This window comes from Aedes albopictus, chromosome 2, assembly GCF_035046485.1.
Source record: "Aedes albopictus strain Foshan chromosome 2, AalbF5, whole genome shotgun sequence".
Taxonomy (NCBI): Eukaryota; Metazoa; Arthropoda; class Insecta; order Diptera; family Culicidae; genus Aedes; species Aedes albopictus.
Genome location: NC_085137.1, coordinates 216,997,219 through 217,011,934, shown reverse-complemented (window position 1 = coordinate 217,011,934; position 14,716 = coordinate 216,997,219). Strand labels below are relative to the sequence as shown.

The 14,716-nt window shown below is 42.8% G+C and overlaps 1 protein-coding gene across 1 annotated transcript in view; it reads right to left on the bottom strand.

Moving 5' to 3' along the window:
* LOC109419982 (chromosome transmission fidelity protein 18 homolog) overlaps positions 1–14,716 on the bottom strand; it is a 60,205-nt gene that overhangs the window by 16,361 nt on the left and 29,128 nt on the right. Inside the window, exon 6 of the mRNA XM_029855314.2 lies at positions 4,639–5,010. Within this exon, the coding sequence (XP_029711174.2) occupies positions 4,639–5,010 (372 nt within the window). The remainder of the gene's footprint in view (positions 1–4,638; positions 5,011–14,716) is intronic.

The following is a 14,716-nucleotide window of genomic DNA, read 5'->3' as shown; positions in this document are numbered from 1 at the left end:
TCGACGGTGAGCAATCGGTAGAAGTCCTTCCACCGCGGGAAGAGTATCAGTTTCTATCAGAACTGATCATCAGTAGCGCGCTGCAGGCACAACGTCGGCCAGTTCCAGGTCCTTCGGCTCGCAGGAAACCCCCCAATCCGTGGTGGGATAGCGAGTGTACAGAAATCTATCGCGAGAAATCCGCTGCGTTCAAAGAGTTTCGGAAACACGGTTCGGTCGAAAACTTTAAGCGGTACGTTTCCCTTGAAAGCAAGTTCAAGAACTTGATCAAGGCGAAGAAAAGCGGTTACTGGCGTCGGTTCGTCGAGGGTTTATCGCGCGAGACATCAATGAGAACTCTTTGGAACGTCGGGAGAAGAATGCGTAACGCGTCGTCGGTAAACGAGGATCGAGAAAGCTCTCCTCGGTGGATTCTCAAGTTCGCAAAAAAAGTTTGTCCAGATTCCGTACCCGTGGAGCGAATAATTCGTGATGTTTCCGAGAATAGGGACGACATGGATAGGCCGTTTTCGATGGTTGAATTCTCACTTGCTCTTCTTTCATGTAACAATTCCGCTCCAGGAATGGATCGAATTAAGTTCAACTTGCTTAAAAACCTCCCCGACGTCGCTAAGAAGCGCTTGTTGAACTTGTTCAATCAGTTCCTGGATAACAATATCGTTCCGGATGATTGGAGACAAGTGAGGGTGATAGCTGTTCAAAAACCCGGGAAACCCGCGTCGGATCATAATTCGTACCGTCCAATCGCGATGTTGTCTTGTCTACGGAAGTTGTTAGAGAAGATGATTCTCTTTCGACTGGACAAATGGGTTGAATCAAATGGCATGTTGTCTGATACACAATTTGGTTTCCGCAGAGGCAAAGGAACGAACGACTGTCTTGCGTTGCTTACTTCAGAAATTCAGCTTGCCTTTGCTCAAAAGCAGCAAATGGGCTCAGTGTTTTTGGATATTAAGGGAGCTTTTGATTCAGTTTGTGTCGATGTTCTCTCCGACAAACTACACGGAAGTGGCCTTTCACCAATTTTGAACAACTTTTTGTATAATTTGCTGTTTGAGAAGCAGATGAGTTTTGCTCATGGCGACTTGACAGTTTCACGAATTAGCTACATGGGTCTCCCCCAGGGTTCATGTCTAAGCCCCCTTCTTTACAATTTTTATGTTAGAGACATAGATGATTGTCTCATGGAAAATTGCACGTTAAGACAGCTTGCGGATGACTGTGTTGTTTCTATAACGGGATCAATAGCAGTCGATCTGCAAGGACCACTACAGGATACTTTGGACAAGTTGTCTACTTGGGCTCTCAAGCTGGGTATCGAATTCTCTCCGGAGAAAACTGAGATGGTTGTCTTTTCTAAAAAACACAAACCGGCAAAGTTTCCGCTCCATCTGATGGGTAAGACAATCACTCATAGCATGTCTTCTCAATATCTCGGCGTCTGGTTCGACTCCAAATGCACCTGGGGGAAGCACATTGTGTATCTGATACAGAAATGCCAAAAGCGAATCAACTTTATGCGAACTATTACCGGAACATGGTGGGGAGCACATCCGGAAGATCTGATCAGGCTGTACCAAACAACCATTCTGTCGGTTTTAGAATACGGTAGCTTCTGTTTTCAATCCGCGGCGAAAACACACTTGCTGAAGCTTCAACGGGTTCAGTACCGTTGTCTTCGGATCGCGTTAGGTTGCATGAACTCAACTCACACTATGAGTTTAGAGGTACTCGCTGGCGTACAGCCTCTGACAGACCGCTTTGCGGAGTTATCGTTCCGGTTCCTCATCCGATGCGAGGTTGTGAATCCATTGGTCATAGAAAATTTCGAAAAGCTGCTCGAACAGAACCCTCAAACTCGTTTTATGAGTGTGTACTACTGGTACATGACGCTGGAGGTAAGCCCATCTCCGGTTAACACCAATCGTGACAACTTCTCAAACTTCGACAGTTGCTCTGTAGATCTTGATCTGTCCATGAAGGATGAGATCACCGGAATACCAGAATCTTTTCGTTCCGTGTGTATTCCAAAAATTTTTGCAAGTAAGTTCGGGCATGTTAGCAGGGACAGACAGTTCTTCACAGACGGTTCAAAAACCGATGATTCGAGTGGTTTCGGTGTCTACAACGAATTTCATAGCGCCTCCTACATGCTTCAAAAGCCATGTTCGGTATACATTGCTGAGCTAGCGGCTATATACTACACCTTAGAGTACATTCGCACTCTTCCACCTGAGCACTACTTCATTTTTACCGACAGTCTAAGCTCTCTGGAGGCTGTTCGGTCAATGAAACCGATGAAGCACTCAGCGTACTTCCTGAATGGAATACGCCAAGTCTTGAGTGCTTTGTCCAAACGCTCATACATCATCACCATAGCTTGGGTCCCTTCACATTGCTCAATTCCGGGCAATGAGAAAGCGGACTCTCTGGCTAAGGTGGGCGCTAGCGGAGGCGATATTTACGAGCGTCAAATCGCCTTCGACGAATTTTTTGCATTGGCCCGTCAGGAGACCTTGATCAGTTGGCAACACAAATGGAGAGATGGAGAGATGGGTAGATGGTTGCACTCCATCATTCCACAGGTGTCGAAGAAGCCATGGTTCAAAGGGTTGGATTTAGGCCGAGATTTCATTCGTGTAATGTGTCGGCTGATGTCCAACCACTATTTGTTGAATGCACATACCTTCCGTATTGGGCTCTCAGAAAGCAATCTCTGTGTCTGTGGCGTAGCTTACCAGGATATCGAACATGTCGTGTGGGGATGCAATGAGTATCGTGAGGTCAGATCTGAGCTGCATGAAATTCTCCGGGTCCGAGGAAAACAACAGAAACCCGTTAGAGAAGTGTTGGCAGGACTTGATTTGGAATACATGAACCTGATTTACCAGTTTTTGAAACGTGTTGATGTCAGAGTTTGATGTAATACGTTCTTTGTTTTCGTTGTCCGCCTTTTGGTTTTGTTGTTCGCCCCTGTCTGTCGTCACCCCCCTCCCGTTTGTCCTCTTCTTGTCGTTTTCTACCGATAAAGTCCTTTCTTTTTTTGTTCCGTTACAGATATGGACAATTTGTCCCATCAATGTTTTAGTATAAGTTAGCAAATAATTTAGTTTTAAACCCATAAATCCCTCCTTCCCCATTTTTATTTTTTTTTTCTTTCTCAATCCTTAACCTCGAAACAGCCGCGAGTACTTCGGCTTCCCAAACTAACATAGCTTAAGGCAGTAATAAATTGTAAAATTAAACAAAAGATTTCGGCTCAGTTATGCTCATGTGGCGCCCGAGCCTTCCAAATAAACGAATAAGTAAAAAAAAAAAAAAGAAACAGATTCTACAACCCCAGGACAAACTACGAGAACATCCGGTATCACTTCGTTCATGAATGCCTAGAACAAAACAACGTGGAGTACATCCCCACAACGGACCATCCGACGGATGGATTTACAAAACCGACGACCTCACAGAAATAAGCCAAACTATGAAAAATTTTAGAAATCGCGGATTAGGGAGGAATTATGAATCATGATTAGTCCGCGACCTATCGCAACCCTTTGCTATTTTCATCAATAAACCATTGCACTGTTAAGCACACAAAAATATTGATTTCATATTTTCCGATGAATAACAAAAATCCACTAGTATAACGACATTCTGAGATACACCATATATGTTTCCTTTAGAATCGGCAAATACCTATGTAGATTTATTTCTACAAGGCTGCACCTACCACCGAGTCAACCCACAAGCAGCAAATGCCAACAGCCTAACAGCAACCAGTAGCTATAAAAAGAATTATTTAAAATGGTGTAAATTATGTTTAAACTGTGTGCATTCCATTAACATCATCATGCTTCAGTATCCCTTTAGAGCGCAGTGGCAGCCTCTCGTGTCACGAGCGAAAGAACTTTTTTCCACCACTAGGCTTCTGCAACCAACAGGCGCCTCGAGGGCAAAGACGGAAAAGTGCGGTTTGCCTCCTACATGCTACCAGGCAGCCAGCGCCAGCGACGACTGGTGATGTACGTGACGATGATACGTCCTTACCGTCAGTAAACGAGTCCTCTACCCAGACGTGCCTTCTCACCCACTACCCCACCACATAATGTTACCACTTTTGCTGAATGCAGCGGGCGCAAAATAGAATACTAAATTAGAAAATGCCACGCAGATTGAATGATGAAAGAAGAAAATAATTAGAAGCGACACAAGATACGGAGCGCTCTCTCAAGCACACGGCCCCATTCAAAGATAATAACCACCAACCAGCTCTTCCCCATTAAACGGAGAAAATAATTACATCCTTTCAGGCGTGCAATGCGCTTTCATTATTATAAACCATATAATAAGTTTTAATAGCCACTGTAATTGATTTCATTCAACACCTGCTTGTGCCTTGTGATCAGCTAATATCAAATGGCAAGGCACTACCACATAGCATTTTTTCATAGCCTTCAAGCAATTGATATTACTAAATCAATAAAAATAGTAAGATTTTTGTTCAGTTTCACAATTGATCATTTCCTCTTGGGAACTCTGTGGATTCTGGATCCTGAAATCCTGAAACCGGTTCCGGACCACATTGTCCTAATTGTTTTCTGGTATACCCAGAACCATAGATTGACAAAAATCTTGACTTACCTCGAAACCCTTGCTCGGGAAATTGATTTTCGGCCAGGCCAAACTGGCGAACAAATAGTGCCACACCACAAATCCATACGCCAGGTACGGATAGACGGAGTAGTTTTGCTGATGGTTGATGAACTGCTGGATCCGATCGTTGAAGCAGAACCAATCGCCGGCCTCGGCCACCCCGACCATGTTCGGATCGGGCATTTTCTGGTGCAGATAGTTTTCGAACACTCCCTGCATCAGCCGGTCCTGGTCGCCTGCCATGTGAATCACGTCCAAGATGTTGGTCATTCGGGTTGCCGGCGACATATCGGTGAGTGTGACGATGGCATCGCTTTCGAAGCTGTCTGCTTCCGCGAGGGTCTTCTTGGGACGTTGAATCTGGAAATAGAAAGAAAGGGGAATGATTAACATAGTCATCAGTTGTACTTCGCTCAAATAAATCTGTAACATTCCACAGCAAATCATTCACCAGAAAGGGATGTAAAAAACGAGTGAGTCGTAAAATTCAAAGGCGCATCATCAGCGGGAGTGGGGCCTACTACGGGCTTCAGAAGAAGCTGTGGTCTAGAAAGCATCAAATGCACCATGTACAAAATACTAATAAGACTGGAGGTCCTCTACAGACACGAGACATGGACCATCCTCGGAGTTTTCGAGCGACGCGTGTAAAGGACGATCTTCGGCGGTGTGCAGGAGAACGGTGTGTGGCGGAGAAGGATGGACCACGAGCTCGTCGCACTTTGCGGCGAACCCAGCATATACATAGAAGCTGGCCACAGTCAGAAGAATACGGTGAGCAGGGCAAGGCTGGTGTTTGCTACTGGTCCGATTGACACAAGAAGGCGTAGAGCGATGGACGGACCAGGTGGAGCGTGACCTGGCGAGCATTGTGTACGATCGAAAATGGAAAGCGGCAGCCAAAAAATCGAGTGTCTTGCTTTAAATTCCTCCAGGGACTCCTCCAAGGATACATCCAGGAATACCTCTACCGATTTCTCCAGGAATTTCCCTAGGTATTCCTTCATGGATTCCTCCAGGTATTTCTTCAAGGAAATTGTTTTAGGAACTCCAGGCATTTCAGTAGAAATTTCTGCAGAGATTCCTTCAGCATTTTCTCCCAGGACTCCTTCAGAAAATCTTACTATTATATCTCCTGGAATTCTTCTAGATTTTCCTATTGAGATTTTTTCAGCATTTTTTGCTGGGATTATCCAAACAAGTTTTTTCAGCAAATTCTCCAGAAATTCTTTCAGTGATTTTATCCACTGGAAAGTCTCTAGGAACTCGTTTTGGCCTTCTTCCAGGAATTCCAACTGGGATTCCAGAAACAATTCCTGATGTGGTTCTTCTAACAATTCCTTTTCAATTGGACTCCTCAAGAAAATCTTACTGTAATAGCTCCAGGAATTCTTCTAAGGATCCCTCTAAGGATTTCTCTAAGAATTCCTGCTGGGAATATTCAAGGCAATCTTCCTGAGATTCTTTCAGAATATCGTTAGAAATCATCATTCAATCATCAGCAATCATCAAATGTTAAAAGCAGTTCATAATCAAAAAGTTGCTATTTAAAAAAAAATGTAACTGTTATCCAGATGGTAATTGGATGGTAAACAGAGTGCATTCATACATATATATATATGTTGATACTAGCTGTCCCGGCAAATTTTTTATTGCCAAGATGTGTTGGTTTTGCAGCTGTTGAGGACATCGCAGCAACGCACTCTAGATTGATTTCATTTCAATCACGCTAAATTTCTTCCCGGCTCATGAAAAATCAGTATTTTTACATTCTTTTTACTTCTTGAATGATTTTCGTAATTTTTTATGTATATAAACACAGCCACTATGATTACGAATCAAACCGTGAAAGAGTCATGCTGATCGGTTCATCCGTTCGTGAGTTTTGTTGCCTCAAAGGAACTTCAAACTTATTTTTTATATATACTAGCTGTCCCGGCAAACTTTGTCTTGCCATCTTGTGGTGGTTTGACAACTGTTGAGCTCAAAATAGCACCGCACTCTAGATTGGTTTCATTTTCGATCTTGTTGATTTTCTTCCCAGTTCATGAAAAATCAGTATTTTATCAAATTTCTTACTTTTTCAGTTGATTTTCGTAACTTTTTGTACATATAAACACAGCCACGATGAATACGAATCGAACCATGCAAGACTCATGCTGATCGGTCCACCCGTTCTTGAGTTTTGTTGCCTCAAAGGAACTTCAAACTCATTTTTATATAGATAGACTAGATTGAGTTTAAATAAGGGCGAAAGTAACATGAGAGAGTTCTCTTCGTCGACTCTCTCTTCTGCAAATTAAAGTGACAAGATGCAAATTCAATCGAACTTTTTTACACTTAGACGCTAGATTGCATCGCAACCTAGCGATTTATGATAAAAAAGTTCAACCATACTTGCATCTTGTCACTTTAATTTGCAGAAGAGAGAGTCGATGAAGAGAACTCTCTCATGTTACTTTCGCCCTTATTGTGGTATCCTGACATGGGTGTTGAGTGGATGAATCAGTAGAGTAGTAGTTCTCGGTGTGGTGAGAGTGGTGTGCCTCAGACGTGGCACCGTTGTGTGTCCGACAAAAAAAACACCCTAAACAGGCCGACAAGGGTACCCGGGTACCCACAAATTGGAACGCGCATATTTTCGTTAACTTCCAACCGATTTTGAGTTTCTTGGCACCAATCGAATCAGTAACACATGTATTTACGGATAGTGAACGAATTTGACCATTTGGACCCGTATGGTTCTCGGGAAATCCGGATTTCTAGGGATATGTCCTGAAACAAGATAGTTCCAGGGGATTTCAGCACACTTTCTACAATATGTACACGTATTTATTCGGAAATCACTCAGAATATTATTTCTAGCCACCTCACGGTTATCCGTTGGGTTTCCTATAAAGTGGCCCATTTGAGACAGACTCCCCGTGGGAATCCATGGGTTCCCGTGGTTCACCATGGAACCGTAAATGGCCATTTCTTGATTTCGGCAGAACCCCAGCAATAAGGGTATCAAACTTCATGAAATTGCTTACGGATTGCATTTTTGACTACTTGAGGACTATCCGGTAATTTTACCTTGGAGTGGCCATTCCGGAACAGATTCCCCTGGGGAAGCAGATGTGGTCATTTAGTGATTTCGGTAGAGCCCCAGCAATATGGGTATCAAACTTCATGAAATTTCCTACGGATTGCATTTTTGAATACTTGAGGATTATCCGGTAATTTTACCTTGGAGTGACCATTCCGGAACAGATTCCCCTGGGGAAGCGGATGTGGCCATTTAGTGATTTCGGTAGAACCCCAGCAATATGGGTATCAAACTTCATGAAATTGTCTACGGATTGCATTTTTGACTACTTGAGGACTATCCGGTGATTCTACATTGGAGTGGCCATTCCGGAACAGGTTCCCCAGGGGAAGCGGATGTGACCATTTAGTGATTTCGGTAGAACCCTAGCAATATGAGTATCAAACTTCATGATATTGCCTACGGATTGCATTTTTGACTACTTGAGGACTATCCGGTAATTTTACTTTGGAGTGACCATTCCGGAACAGATTTCCCAGGGGAAGCGGATGTGACCATTTAGTGATTTCGGTTGAACCCCAGCAATATGGGGTCAAGCTTCATGAAATTACCTACGGAAAGCATTTGTGACTATTCGATGATTCTCCTGTGATTCTACCTTGGAGTGGCCATTCCAGGACAGGTTCGCCGGAGGAACGAATGTGACCATTCAGTGATTTCGGTAGAACCCCAGCAATATGGGTATCAAACTTCATGAGGACTATCCGGTGATTTTACCTTGGAGTGGCCGTTCCGAGACAGGTTCCTCGGGGAAGCAAATGAGGCTATTTAGTGGTTTCGGTAGAACCCCAGAAATATGGGTATAAAACTTCATGAAATTACCTACGAAAAGCATTTTCGACTTTTTGAAGACCTTCCGGTGATGTAGAGATTGGTATTGTCATTCTAAAATATGTTCGCCAAGGGAGCAGATGTGGTAAAATTCAGATATTGGCGGAACCCCATCAATTTCGGCATCAAACATCCATCGGAGAACATTCCTCACTTTTTGAGGAAATCCGGTGATCTTACCGTAGGGTGGCCATTCAGAGGAAGTTTCCGTGGGGAGCGGCTGTGACCATGTTTTGAATTTGGTAGAACTCCAGCAATATTGGTGTCAAACTTCATGAAATTACAAATGGAATCCATGTCTGACTATTTGAGGACTATCCGATAAGGTTACTCTGAGATGGCCATTTTGGAACAGGTTCCTCAAAGAAGAAGATGTGGTCACATACAGATTGGCAGAACCCTTTCAGTATTAGTATGTATCATACTACTTGAAATAACCTTCGGAGAGCTCTTTTGACTGTTTTGATACTATCTAGCGATAGGGTATCTAAGGTGGTTATTCTGAAACAGGTATTTATGATGATTGCTTTCCGTAGGTAGTATGTATCATGAAGATTGATACCAATACTTCATGAAACGTAGGTTCTGGTTCATTGTTGCTCTCCCGGGAAACCTGTTATGAAATGGTCATTCTAAGGTAAAATCCCAAGAGAGTCATCAAATAGTCAAACATGCTTTCCGTTAGCAATTTGATGAAGTCTGGCGCCCATATTTCAGGGCTTCTGCTGAAATCAGTAAATGGCTACATCCGTTCACTGAGGGAACCTGTTCCAGAGAGGCCACCCTAATCCCAACAACACCAGATGGTACTAAAAAAGTCAAAATGCATTCACTAGGTAATTTCATGTAGTTTGATACCGATATTGCCGAGGTTCTACCCACAGATAACAGACGTTTATGCTTATATTGGCAATGTGTGTAAAAATGCTCAACAGCCATTTTGTATGTAACGAGCAGCTGAAACTCATGTGGCAATCATTTAGAGATGGCGCAGTGATCGATAAACAGTGATCGCTTTCAAGATTGCATGCACTACGCAATTTTACATTCAAGATTGTATTCGATCTTGAATGAAAGTGGAACTTTGAACTATTCTTGCATTCAAGTTAGATGTAATGTCGCAATCAGTTGAGTAGATGGCGGTAGTGAGCCAACGTATATCGTTTTGAACATTTACACAGGATTCTGCGAAAAATTTGTTCTAGCATAAACATCTGTTATCTGTGTTCTTCCTAAATCACTAAATGACCACTTTCGCTCCCTCGGGGAACCTGTTATGAAATGGCCATTCTAAGGTAAAATCAAAAGAAAGTCATCCAATAGTCAAAAATGCTTTCAATAGCTAATTTCATGAAGTTTCATATCCATATTGCTGGCGTTCCGCAAAAATAATTAAATGGCCACATCCGTTCCCCTGAGGAACCTGTTCCGGAATGGCCAGTCCAACCTCAACTAATCTCAAAAAGTAAAAATAAACTTTCCGTAGGTAATTTGATAATTTCTGGTGCCTATATTGCTAAGGTTCTGCTGAAATGCCCCCGGGGGAACCTGTTCCAGAATGGCCACCCCAATCCTAACATCACCGGCCAGTCCTCAAATTGACAAAAGTGCTTTCCGTAGGCAACTTCATAAAGTTTGATGCCCATATTGCTGGCGATCTACCTAAATCAGCAAATGGCCACATCCTCAGTGGACCCTGTTCCAAAACGGCCACCCCAACCACAACATTACCGGATGTTCCTCAAAATGTCAAAAATACATTCCCTAGGCCAAAGCTTCCCGACCTTCGTTTCGCAACCTCCCAACCGCTTGCGGCCACGCTTAGATTATTCTGCGAAAAGGGGGATGACGATAGATTGGTCGCGAGAGCCAAGTTTGGGAAACTATGCCCTAGGTAATTTCATGGAGTTTTATACCCACATTGCTGGGGTTCTACCGAAATCACTAAATGGCCACATTTGCATCCCCGGGAAACCTGTCCAGGAATGGCCACTCCAAGGTAAAATCACCGGATAGTCCTCAAGTAGTCCAAAATGCTTTCCGTAGGTAGTTTCATGAAGCTTGACTCATGAAGTTTGATATCCATATTGCTGGGGTTCTACCGAAATCACTAAATGGCCACATCCGCTTCCCCCGGGGAATCTGTTCCGGAATGGCCACTCCAAGGTAGAATCACAGGAGAATCATCGAATAGTCACAAATGCTTTCCGTAGGCAATTTCATGAAGTTCGATATCCATATTGCTGGGGTTCTACCGAAATCACTAAATGGCCACATCCGCTTCCCCCGGGGAATCTGTTCCGGAATGGCCACTACATGGTTAAATCACCGGATAGTGCTCAAGTAGTCAAAAATGCAATCCGTAGGTAATTTCATGAAGATTGATACCCACATTGCTGGGGTTCTACCGAAATCACTAAATGACCACATCCGCTTCCCCAGGGGAATCTGTTCCGGAATGGCCACTCCAAGGTAAAATTACCAGATAGTCCTCAAGTAGTCAAAAATGCAATCCGTAGGCAATTTCATGAAGTTTGATACCCATATTGCTGGGGTTCTGCCGAAATCAAGAAATGGCCATTTACGGTTCCATGGTGAACCACGGGAACCCATGGATTCCCACGGGGAGTCTGTCTCAAATGGGCCACTTTATAGGAAATCCAACGGATAACCTAAGGTGGCTAGAAATAATATTCTGAGTGATTCCCGAATAAATACATGTTCATATTGTAGGAAGTGTGCTGAAATCCCCTGGTACTATCTTGTTTCAGGACATATTCCTAGAAATCCGGATTTCCCGGGAACCGTGCGGGTCCAAATGGTCAATTTCGTTCACAATTTGTAAATACATGAGTTACTGAATCGATTGGTGCCAAGAAATTTAAAATCGGTTGAAAATTAACAGAATTATGCGCATTTCAATTTGCGGGTACCCGGGTACCCTTGTCGGGTAAAAAAATTCAAAGGCCCCTCCCCGCGCTCCCCCTCACCAACTCAGACTTTTTTTCCACTTGGTAACTACATGTCCCCATTTTATGAGATGTCACCGAGTTTCAGATCTCTACTATGAAGAAAACATATATTTTTCGACAAATAAACTTCAAAAAGGTACCCGGGTACCCTGTTGGCCACATAAGGGTTAGGAAGTTTGGTAAATGTATAAAAGGCTACAAACGTGAGTATTTGGAACGTGCCACCACAGGAAATTACATTGGCGATCCTGCCATGTTGATGGCGAAAGAATTCTGGTGAAACATATAGGGGAAACTTTTTAGAAAGTGACAAAAAAAACGTATTTTGCATTGTCTTATGGAAGTCTCCATGGAGATAGTGAGTGCTAAGCAGGGAGAACATTGTAAGAGAAATGAAGGTTCATGCGGCAAGGTTGCCAGAAACAATATAGTTACCAAAACGATGTCTTACACCGGCTTTTAGCCCATTCACCAGATGTACAATAAAGCATTGAATCGGGTGAAGCCCAAGGTCAATGTAAGTATTGCGTCGAGTATAGCTCATGGCCAATACAAGTACTCTTGGAAATTGCTTGCGCAGAGTATGAGCTCATTGCCAAGCGTAATTAATGTTACGTCGGGTTTAGCCCATGGCCAACACAAGTATTGAGTCGAGTTCAGCTCAAGGCCAGTTCAAGAGCATATAAAATGATAGCTTGCGCAGAGTTACAGCTCATTGCCAAATCGGTTGAAAAGTTGCGTCGGGTAAAGCCCATGGCCAACGTACGCATCGAGTCGAGTAAAGCTCATGACCAACACGATAAAAAAAAAATGTGATGAAAGCTCATCTAGTAGTACATTGAGAAGTGCAACAAAATACAAATTGAAAGAAAAAGAAAAAAAATAATAACCTTGAACAGAAAAAGAAAACAAAACGAAATATCAATCAATGGGTTAGTGTGCATCAAAGAATACTTACATTCATAATAAGAACCATAGTAAATTTTTGTTCTTTTTAGTAAAGAAATAAATAACACTAGTTTACAAAATAAAACGAAAGTCGTGAACTTCTGTCAACGACCAACATTTTTGAAGTAGGGTACTGGTTCCCTTATTAAGCATGTGGCTCCCATTTTCATCCTACGAAAAACAAAGGATTGAGGCGTTGTTTATTTTGTTTCTTATTTTTGTATTTTTTGTTAGGAGTGAGCACGCATGAAAACAAAAAGAACGAAATTAATCGGTGCCGTAATCGCTAGTTTTCGAATAGGATGAATATGGGAGCGTGAGATTACTGATGGAACACATACCCTACAATTTAGTACTGATTTCGAAACCGTGCTTCAAAAATTGTTAAGTAGAGCACTTTTTGAGTTTTAGCTCAATATCGAGTTTTACAACTTTTAAAAATATGGAATTTACTAAAATCCAACTATCTTGCGTTTTGTTCAACCAATTTTAAATCTTTTTCCATAAATTAAAAGCTGAACACAATACCATTCGATCATCTGAATGCAGGTTTTGCGTCAGATTGATGAAATTCAAGATATGTATTGGCGAGTTTTAGGGACGATCTCCTTAAATTTTAGCCAAATTTCCAAAAATATATGAAGAAATGTATTTTTTTTAATAAGAAAAAAACAATCTAAAAATTCTTTCTCAACGTTTATTTGACATATCATATGTAGGCGAGTTACAGTAAAAAATTCAGCTCAATCGGAGCATTGATTACGGAGAATAAGATGTGTGAAGTGAGCGACTTTGCTTGAAAATAGAACAAAAATCGATTTCAAATCATCAACCTTGTATGGAAAGTCGAAAAAATTTCCGCTCTACTGTAATTTTTTTCCTTCACGTTTTCGAACTCAGGGCATGATTCTACACCAAAAACGATCATCAGCTTACCGAGTTCAAAAATGCTGTAAACTAGTGTTATTCGACGAAAAGGCAGCCACGTTCCCCTCCTTCATATCAAAGCAAAGAAAAAAAAAACGAAAATGGATACACTTCACCACTATTTCGCAAAAATAACAACGATGCGCATCACAGTATGTAGTTTTTTGGTAAATATCACTTGCTTACCAGTATCAATCGGCGATTCACAAATTGGTAGTTTCTCCGTTTCCCAAAAACTCCTTCTATGTCTTAAAAACATCTTGATTTTGAATCAATCTCATCACTAGCACGGGAATATTCTTACGAGCGAGCGTGAGGTGGCGGCAGCATTACGATGAGCACCTCAATGGCGACGTTGCAAGCAGCGAAGGTGGCGCGGTAACAGATCTAGGAGTATGTGTGCAGGACGAAAGATTTCCAGTCCCTAACCTCCAAACGGCGGATCGGATGTACCTCCAGCCATCTTCAAGTGTAGCTGCGCCAAGCTGCTCTACCGTTGCTAGGGCCACTGCTAACTGCTGCGCGTAGTCTTGAGCCACTTCTACGTTACGCAGCTGCTCGATGTTGAGCCGCGGCGTTCGACTTCGACGCGTGGTGATAACTGTCGAAAGTTTTGAGCGCATTCATACAGCGAATCTATATTTGCACTGCGGTATGTGCGGACATTGGTTATATCCGAGAAGAATTTACCGTCGATTAGAACGTGGTCGATTTGGTTTTCTGTTTGATGGCCGGGTGATCTCCAGGTGGCTTTATGGATATCTTTGCGGGGGAAGAAGGTGTTTCGGACTACCATACCACGGGAAGCTGCAAAGTTTACGCATCGCTAGCCGTTATCATTCGATACGGCGTGCAGGCTGTTTCGCCCGATCACCGGTCATTTCCTCCCTTCCTACCAGCGAGCAACCATCGTATGTTTGCTCTAACTGCGCGTAGAACGCTTCTTTCTCGTCATCAGGTCTTCCTTCGTGTGGGCAGTGGATGTTGATGATGCTGTAGTTGAAGAAACGGCCCTTAACTCTCAACATGCATATCCTTGCGATGATCGGCTGCCACCCGATCACACGTTGTCGCATCTTGCCCAACACCATAAATCCTGTTCACAGTTCATTGGTTGTGCCACAGCTTTGGTAGAAGGTAGCCGCTCGATGCCCGCTTTTCCACACTTTCTGTCCAGTTTAACAAAGTTCCTACAACGCCACGATGTCGAAGTTGCGGGGATGTAGTTCATCGTAAATTATCCTGTCACATCCTGCGAAACCAAGTGATTTGCAATTCCATGTTCCAAGTTTCCAATCGT